This window comes from Puntigrus tetrazona, chromosome 6 (assembly GCF_018831695.1).
Source record: "Puntigrus tetrazona isolate hp1 chromosome 6, ASM1883169v1, whole genome shotgun sequence".
Taxonomy (NCBI): Eukaryota; Metazoa; Chordata; class Actinopteri; order Cypriniformes; family Cyprinidae; genus Puntigrus; species Puntigrus tetrazona.
In genome coordinates, this window is record NC_056704.1 from 7,010,771 (window position 1) to 7,020,378 (window position 9,608).

The 9,608-nt window shown below is 35.9% G+C and overlaps 1 protein-coding gene across 2 annotated transcripts; it reads right to left on the minus strand.

Moving 5' to 3' along the window:
• Positions 1 to 112: 112 nt before the first annotated feature.
• On the minus strand, positions 113 to 9,145 carry mlpha (melanophilin a). Of its 2 annotated transcripts, XM_043241363.1 has the most exons (15): positions 9,020 to 9,145; positions 8,253 to 8,380; positions 6,711 to 6,932; positions 6,479 to 6,591; positions 5,179 to 5,220; positions 4,959 to 5,020; positions 4,600 to 4,689; positions 4,401 to 4,515; positions 3,556 to 3,752; positions 2,755 to 2,838; positions 2,385 to 2,603; positions 1,752 to 1,922; positions 1,432 to 1,596; positions 1,176 to 1,247; positions 113 to 1,072 (listed from the first exon to the last, which is right to left on the minus strand). In XM_043241363.1, the coding sequence occupies exons 2-15, from the start codon at positions 8,360 to 8,362 to the stop codon at positions 1,019 to 1,021; spliced, it is 1,716 nt and encodes a 571-aa protein (XP_043097298.1). In that variant the 5' UTR covers positions 8,363 to 8,380; positions 9,020 to 9,145; the 3' UTR covers positions 113 to 1,018. The 2 variants fall into 2 exon arrangements, with proteins under 2 accessions (XP_043097298.1, XP_043097299.1); XM_043241364.1 differs by lacking the exon at positions 1,752 to 1,922.
• Positions 9,146 to 9,608: the final 463 nt, after the last annotated feature.

A 9,608-nucleotide genomic window follows, 5' to 3' on the forward strand; every position in this document is an offset into this window, starting at 1 on the left:
TATTATTAGACACGCTGTTTCTGGGCTGGTGCATTAGCTCCATCTAGTGTCTTTATTAGACAGCTACATTTATACAACATTTATTAACATTTATGTTGCTAATGGTGCGTCGTTTCATATCATCATTTTCATGGTCTTTATATAAAAAAAAAGAGCCACATTTTTTGATGTTTCACTTTTATTATGTGTCATTTGCGTTGTTTTACCGCTTTATTCAGCCTAATAATGTAATCTCATAATTCTAACTATAATCTAATATATATTAAATTCTGTTTACTTGAAGAATAGAATATTCCCAAATACATGGTTTGTGCCGTTTAGGATTGAACGCCTTCTCCTCTAGAGGGCAGCACGCGAATGCAGCAAAGAGGAGAAGTCTTGGCTCGTTAGCATCCAACGGCTATCCCCTTCTTGTAATGGTGCCTCAAACTTTGGGTTGCATTATCTATATAAAAAATAATATCTGATAATGTTCAGAAGACAAAAGCCCTCCTGAAAAAGATGCTCTCTTAGCCTCGGCCAGCTGTTATTTAAAGCTAGTTAACAGACTGGGTGACCAGCAAACCAGAGTTTACTTGTGCAAATTAATATCTTTCTTCAAGCAGGAAAAGCATGACAAAGAAGTTGTTTTACAATGTATTTTCTAAGGGTACATTTGAGTGTTAGATGTTTAATTTAACATTTATAGCTTGATTAAACAACCTTTTTTATTTATAAAATGTCACGTTTTTTCTTGACATGAATACTTGTTTGACACATGTTTACTGTAAACGTTTTTATTATTTTACTAATACTGATTTTAGCTAGATTGGCATTTGATTAACTTGCTTAATACAATTTACACAAGACAAAGGGTTTACTAGTATTAAGTCAAGATCGGTGTCAAAAATCTTGAACACATCGTGAAGTAAAATACTAATTTATAGGCACAGATATCAAGTGTCAGATAACATATCCACAGATATCACAACAGGAAATATGCAACGTGTTACAGAGGCGAACATGATGTCCTTTACACTTAATAGTGTACCCTGTCTTGGGAAAACTTCCTTTTTTGTTGTATACTCAGTGCCTGAAAGAAAATATTCACAAAAACACACAATGAGTTTAAATCTGAATGAAAACTGGGAATATAAATGTAATTTTACTAAGATTATTTGTTTAGATCAGATCACCTTTTTCTTGGCTTTATCAAATGATAATCCTTTAGTACTTAAAGCAGCTATCTTGCCCTCAATGTCTGAGACCTGATAAAATAAATAGATAGATAGATAGATAGATAGATAGATAGATAGATAGATAGATAGATAGATAGATAGATAGATAGATAGATGATAGACAGACAGACAGACAGACAGACAGATAGATAGATAGATAGATAGACAGATAGAAAGACAGATAGATAGATAGACAGATAGATAAACATCTCACCTCACTTTCTGTGCTCTGAACTTTGGCAGCTGCCACAGCAACCTGGTCCTCCAGTTCAGAGAGCTCTGAATCAGTTAATGGGCCTCCGTAGTGATTCTTGGCATTCTGCTCAATCATTTGCAACTTTCTAGCCATATCAAAGGACTTCCCTGCAGTCATGTACACCTGCAGTGAAAAGAAAAGAAGAGAAAGAAGAGTTGAACAAATGTCTTAAACACTCAAGTGATCTAAAACCGCTTGTTCAGGCCATTGATAACCCAAGTGACTAATCTCTCTCCTTCACACAAACATAACAATATCTATTAGAGGGACAATCTTACATTTTCCTCAAGTTCCCTGTATGCATCATCAGCCTGCTTAAGCTCTGTGGCCGCTAACTGAAGTCTGTCATTAGGATTTGAGGGGGCCAACTCGTTCATAGCGCTTTCTGTGGCATTAATTGTTCTTAGAATCTCAGTTGTGATGTCGCATAGGGCCGCCGCGGTGGATCTCTGAAAGCAATTAACCGAGAGAAGCCTAATCAGCATTAAAACCCTAAAAAACGACTGTAGTCAGGTATTAACATGGCTAAGGTTATAGCTAAATGAGTGTAAGTGTTGCTAATGCTTTATGGCCTTAAAATAAGACAATGATTAGTTAATAACCAATGGGTACCAGGAACTTCTTTCAGTTGTTTTTATTTTGTTTTTATTTGGATATGGTAATAAAGACTTAGCTTTTTAGGGTTATTAATAAAGTATTTGTGCTCTGGCATTCTATAAAATATTTTAAGGATAATATGGGAGCTTGTGGTAAGTTGCATCACTTTTAAAACCCACTTGTATTCCACTGAGATACCTGAATCTGCATTAATTGATCTACTGACAAAACATTAGATCATCGGGAAAACCTTACCTTGCACAAAGACTGCATTTTTTGGCCTCTGTAGATGTGTGTGTTGTCTGAGTCCTCACCTTTTGTGCTTCGGTGGGCATCTCATCGCTGGATGAACTCAAGGGTTCTTGGGATACTGGGGCCACTGGAGCCTGAACCCCCCTCACAGCGGACCCTTTGGACTGAGGAGGTCTCTTCGGCTCTTCCTCATCAGAGGAAAGCGCCTTGTCACTCATCAGCTCATCTAGTTTTCTCCTCAGCTTCTCCTCCTCCATCTGTCCTGCCGTGGGGTGGACAGGCTACAGACATACAAAATAAGCAGCCTACTTAACATTAAAATCATAATATGGACCTTCAGCCCAAAATATTTTTCATATGGAGGGCAGCTCTGCCATAACAAGATGTTCTGGAATAAATAAAAGTGCATCTGTTTTGAGACTCTGTTCATACCTGATCTGAAGGCAAGGTAATTTTCTCTTCCAGTCGATTTAAAAGACTCTCAATGGCAGACATTCTTTTGCTGAGTTCATTGATCTATCTCAGAGCAACAGGTAAAAGAAAAAAGAAAGAAAACAAAGATGGACACAAGGTACGCAAAGAAAGAAACCGTCTGAATGTAAATCATCAATTGTACTCATGAGAGAAATTTACACTAATCAAACCTGCAATCATTTATTAAAAGGTGCTTTTAAAAAATGCATTACTGATCAAATATCAAGTTTTTTTTCTGTAAATACCTTAATTTTTTAAGATTCTCATATTCACCAAGGATACATTTAGTTGATAAAACACATTTAAAATAATGTTTGTCACTTTTAATTTATTATAAAAAGTCATTTGTGTTGGCAAAGCTGGCAAAGCAGTCTTTGTTGTCACGGGATCCCACAGAAATCATTGTAATATGTTAATGTGGTGTTCAAGTCACATTTCTTTTTATTGTCTCATCAGGTTAAGAACTGCTGCACTGCTTATTATTTTGTAAAATGCATGATATAGTTTTATATTGTTCTATGAATGAAAAGAACAGAACAGCGTTTATTTGAACTGCAATTAGATGCGTTCTTACTGAATAAAAACATAATGGAATAAAGATTCAACAATTTTAACTGTTTAAAGTCGTGTACACCCAAATGAGGTGCAAGAACCAAATCATATCAATACCTGACATGACCTGCTGAAAGTGGCTCATTTTACCTCAGATACATAACTATATTTCAAACAGAAAGAAAGTCAGTTGATCTGCGATCATACCGGTGGGGCGCTCTGATGAATGTTTTCCTGAGAGGATGCTCGACTGCGGCGGCGTGAGGGCAGCTGATAGACGGGGTAACGGATCATATCCTCCTCCTCTGAAGTGTCCAGATAGATCTGGCGCGGGGCCACAGAGGAGTTGATTTTAGAGAGAGAGCGAGCACGTACCATTCTGTGTTCAGAGTATATGCCATCATCTAAAACACAAAAAATGAAGCAAATGGGTTAATCTGTTCATTGCTGTTTAAAACTGAAACTCCGTCAGAGGTCCCCTGGAGACTCTCCAGAATAGTGCATCTATACACAACTAACACACTAATTAAACAGGTGCTAAAATGTAATATTTTAAGACTACAAGATGTGTAGTAGTTAACGTCTTAACCTTTTAATCTACTCCGATTACCCACATTATGACCCCATGTGTTATGTCATCAAAAATGCATTAAAACAGTTTTTAAAAATGTTGGGTCCTTATGGCGTGAATAATATTATTATGTTTACAATATATTTAAATACATTTGACTGTAAATGTAATTTAAATATTTGATGTTTAAGTAAAATACATACAAAATATAAAAAATACATTCTCTGAAGTTTTTTAAAAACACAATTATTTTACTGGTGTACTACTTCAAAGACGCAGGCAATATTAATAGTTTTTCTGTGTAATTATAATATTTTGTGCAATCCTTTTACAAGAAAATCAAAAATCCCGTTATAACATGAAACCCCAGAGTTTTTTTAACGCTGTTCAGCAGAAGATTGTGTGAAAATGTGAATTTGCGAGAGAAGGAGTAAAAAGAATAAGCAAAGAAAGAAATGAGAGCCAACAGAACGTGCTTAACCTGGGCGCGAGAACCTGTCGAGGCTTTTCCTGCGGTTCATGCGATGATTGTGGTGATGGTACATGTCAGAGTTGTACTCTATATCGTTTCGCTGACCTCTGTCTTCATGGATGTACTGGAGAAGACGGAAAAGTGTGTATGATGCCCGAGTGGCCATTTAAAGCGTGGATGTTAATAGCAATGCGAGTCCTCTCAGTACCTGGACAGACTGTCTGCGAGAGTGAGCGCTATAGTCGTCCATGTCAAGATCCATGGGGTGGACAGAGAGAAGACGCTTAGTCTTTCGCATCTAAAAATAAGTTCATATTAGCTTACATGAGATATGAATGACAAAGTGCTTGATTAAGACAGCTTTGCGATTGTTATTGCACACTTTAAAATATTCTCAATCTGCCTCTAGACAATGATTGTAATATATATATATATATATATACTTGCATTTCATAGGGTACTGAACCCCTTACACACTACACAAATACTATATTGTGCACTAAAATAATGAGCCACTGAGTTAAGTATTGAAACATCAAATCAAATGCATTACACAATTTAGTCTACCTGCTTATACCGTTGAGCTTCAGTTACATCCAGATGTTCATCTTCATGCCCGTTATACGCATCTAAGAATGAAACATATTGCATATTACAATGGTACGCTATAGAAAGGGATTTAATAGCTTAAATACTGAGAAACGTTAACAATCTCAGTTTTGCTCTGAGACAGCTGTTTTTTTTTCCCGTAGATTTTTCTTCTTCGTGAATGTGTTTGTGTACTCACTGCGCACATCAGGCATGCTCTGTGTGTCATCATCACGGTGACCTAACAAAAAAAGTTTGAGTTCTGGTTTGCAAATGTAGCTAGGTCTCATGAAAATGTGTATAAACAGTACATCCAATAAAAATGATACGATTATTGATGAGCTTTGTCACATGTGTGACAACCAAGTCTTCGGCGTTTATATAATATGCAGATTTCACATGCATATGATATGAAGTCTGTTGCATATGACACACAGTTTTCACGTGCATACGATACTCATCTAACCCACAAGCCTACCCATCATGTAGCATGTACTCGCCAAAATCTATGTATCATTTTTAATTTAGAGTGCTGTCTATTCATATTCATGAGACAGGGTAGCTAAATAAGAACACAAGAAGAAACATGACCATGTTTTAGCTATTTTTAACTAATTAAACATTTGAGTAATTCGCTGTCATACACAATACCACAATAAAATGAATAATGAACAAACATGTTGAACCTACAAAGTCATAAACATAGAACATTAACATTTTCCCAGCTGTAAACAGTTGGCACTTCAACCTTGGGGTAAATAATATACACCTCTGTTTGCGCATTCATCCAAGGTTTCTAATTTTTCTGTTTAACATGTCCCGTCGTGCAAGTCCATAAACAACATCAGCAAGTTCTGCATTGCCCCAGACGCAGCATGTGACCCAGTTCTGGCCTCAGCACTTGGGACACAGCCTCTAGACAGAGTTCTTTGAATTCAACTGACTGATAAACAAATCCTCTTGGTAACTAAATACACACATGGGCCTAGCCGTTGCTGTCTCTTGCTGTGTTTCAGGCTTTACTCTGTTAAACTGATCATTGTCGATCATTCTGATTAAGCTGATGAGAGCAACGGTTTTAGAAATGTGTTGATAGTCAAAATATATATTTTATGCATTATGCTGAAATTATGCGGGCAGACAATACATTTTTGCTCTCATTCATTTAGTAGCAACTATACAGGCGAAACAAAAAAAAAATCAGTTGAAATTAATATTTCATGGTGAGCAGCTATCTAATAAGTGGGATAATGTACAGTTAGAATGTCATTATTGCAAAATAAACTCCTTCAGGGTGATATAAGAGCCCTCTATTGCGAGGACTAGTCATCACGCCAAGGTTTATTTTACATTAACGACCAGATGACTGTATATTATCTCTTCTTAACACTCACTTGCTTGCATAACCACTTAAAATGACTGGTGATACTAAAACATGATGACGTGACAGCTTGTATGAGCACAATACAGGTTATCAGGAAGCTTTATTTAGCGCTCACCCTCTTCGTTTAATCTCTTGTACAGTGACCTCATCACTTTCGCGCTGCCAAAGCGCTTGAAGCGAGAGCGGACGTTGTCATGGTACCACCCCAAGGTTCCGATTTTCAGGACCCTGCAAAAACAAACAAAGATTTCATATCAGTGATTCGTTATACACCTAAACGTATAGCGTGTAAGCTGTATACTTTTACACTTTTTTTTTTGTTATCTGATGTTGTAACTTTTTCTAACCTGGACATGCGGCAGGGGTCGCATACCCAGCCGCGCTCCTTTTTGTTGTAGCGGCTGCAGGTCTTGCAGGTGAAAAGTTTACAGTCGATACACTGCCGCTTGCTGTTCACCAGGAACTTAAAGGGCTGCAGACAGCGGATGCAGTGAGAGTCCGCCAGGTTGGACTGAGATCCCAGGAGCTCCCTCTTTGATTCTTCCTTATCAATCTTGGATTTAAGCTCCCTGCGGTGTCATACAAACAAACCAACAAACAAATTACTGCTGCTGAAATAAGCTTTGTGGTTTTAATTGTAGAGAATTAGGTTGCTTTCTGAAGGTTTGTCTCAGCCTTAAACTAAAACTAATATATACTAATGTTTAATATTAATCGTTAGCTTTAACAAAGCTGCATAGCTTCTGATCCCGTTCCCTGTTAAGGATGCATAATATATCTGTATCGCATTTCATAAACCAATTTAGGGATTTATTTTAAATCATCTATGATATGTTATTTATTAATACTTATGTTTTAAAATTTAAATTATATGGTATATTTTCTTTTTTCTCTTTTAGTATTGTTTTATTTACTTTTATTACTTGTTTGCATTGTTATCATTACTTGTTTGTGTATTATAAATTTTTTTAAAGCCTTAAAGGTGTTAAAATGTGTGCAAAAATACATGCAATTAATAATAATAACAACTCTTTCCTGCATTTGTTTTCACCTTTTTAACTAACTCTTTTACAAACAATCTTTTTTTAAATATATTGTATTTTTTTTCATCTAATGTCATGATGCCTAAACTTACTTGTAACATTCAAAAAGTCTGATAATAGTTTTTAAATATCCATGTTTGCTTCATTTAAACAAAACATTACAACGTTACTTTGTATTATGCATAACAATTAAATAAAATAATTATCAAATATTACTCTAGGATTATCAGCCCTGCCAGTCAAGACTCACATTGACCTTTAATGTGAACATCGTGAATGCAATGCTTTCAAAAAGTCATGCAAGTTCCACTGAATTTTCCAGTATATTAACCATAATATACCATCAAAATTAGCACCGGAAGATATAATGAATGTTTTTAAAACAGCCTGATCAAGAATTAGCTTGAATATAAGCCAACTATAACCGTCCTTGCCAACAAATGGAAAGAACATCATCTTTCAAATAACAATTCAACAGCCACACAGAGAGCTCCTTGTACAAAAAGAATAGAGCTCTGGGGCATCATGTTTTCCCAGCCTGTGGAATGGTGTGATCAGGCCTTGTGACTGTACCATGATCATCATCATGTCTTTACAACAGCAGCCTTTCACACAACCTTGGTCCGCTAGCATTATAGTTTAGAGTATCATATATAGACAAATAGCAAAGAAATGATGCAACTGTGAATTCGGACCTTACAGTACACTAAACCTCCTGTCTTTGGGAGCCATTGTTGGCTGTCTCCACCGACCGATTACTAACATTAACCGTTAACCAACGTTAAATCGTGTCAGATTTGTCTCTGCTGTAATATAACGTTTGATCATGTAAATTAAATTCCCTACCCAAGCCTCTCCTCTTCCTTTTTCCTAAGGACGAAGTCTCTCTGAATGACTTCCCACACATGTTTGGCCTCCTCTTCTGTTAGCCTGGACAGGTCCAACTTCGTGTCCATGTTCGGAGCTTAGTTGATCTTTTTTTTAAACAAAATGAACAGTAAATATGACATATATAAGAAGTCTAAGGATAACACGATTCTTCAAATCATTCATTCCGCCTTCGAGGTAACATGTTTCTAATATGAGCTAGCAGAACATGCAGCATGATCATATGAAGCACTGCAATCATAATCATAATCTGAAGTCCATTCATTGGGTGTGACTGTTTTCATAACTAAAACACATGTACAACGTAAATAAGCACTTCTCTCAATAATTAAAATGAAGTTATGAAATTCCATTCAAGTGCAGCATCATAAACAAACAAGCATTCTGAAGACTTTCTTTAAATATCAATGATGGAACAACACCACTCCTGTGTGTAAATGTGGTACTAGTCTCATTCTCATTAACAGTGCATTGATTGCCAAAGCATTCATGATGTGATCACGTAATAATTTTAGCCAGCGTGCTATGAGTAGCCTAACCTAGGAATTTGCGTTAGAATTGAATGCAAAATCACAGCAAACACGCATTCTTCACATTCATTACTTTAATGGCAGCAAGAAAAACTGATTTTATATCATTAAAATTATTTACTTATTAAAAAGTTCAAAAGTAGACTTTACGCTAACAGGAATAACTTCATAAGTGATCGTGAAGATTTAGTTTACCTTGCTTGCAGACAAGTAGCTGCTCTTGCCAAGTCTCTCGGGATGAGGCAGATAATGGGAGGATAGTCAGAGGTATGGCAATCGTAATCACATGTCTGGTTTTTCAAATGAAATGTTGTGGCAGAGAAGCTCCACCCTTTCCTTGTTTGAAATAAACAGAATAATCATTATTTGATTTTATAAGTTGTTGTATTTTTTGCTTGCTTTTTTCATTTCTTTTTCCTATTAATTCAGTAATTTTATGGTACGGTAAAAAGCTGGATGAATGTTAGACTATTTACGTTACTTTAGTTTTATTAACTTACTTGATTTAATTTAGCTTGTCTTTAAATCTTGCCTTTAAATTAAAACATTTTAAAGTAATTGTATTGTGTTTCATACAACAGACAGACAACAGCACTATGACTTTTGACTATTTCTCTCTGAAGTGTTGTAAATTAATTTATTTTATTTTATTGGAAGTTACATTGTTAACACAACAGGCAAGTATATTAGAGAAATTTGAGGTACGGCAATGTTCTTCTCAGACATTAAAATAAAGTATGTATTGTCAGTAAAGCTCATCAGTTCTTGCACATCAAGCCAGCAC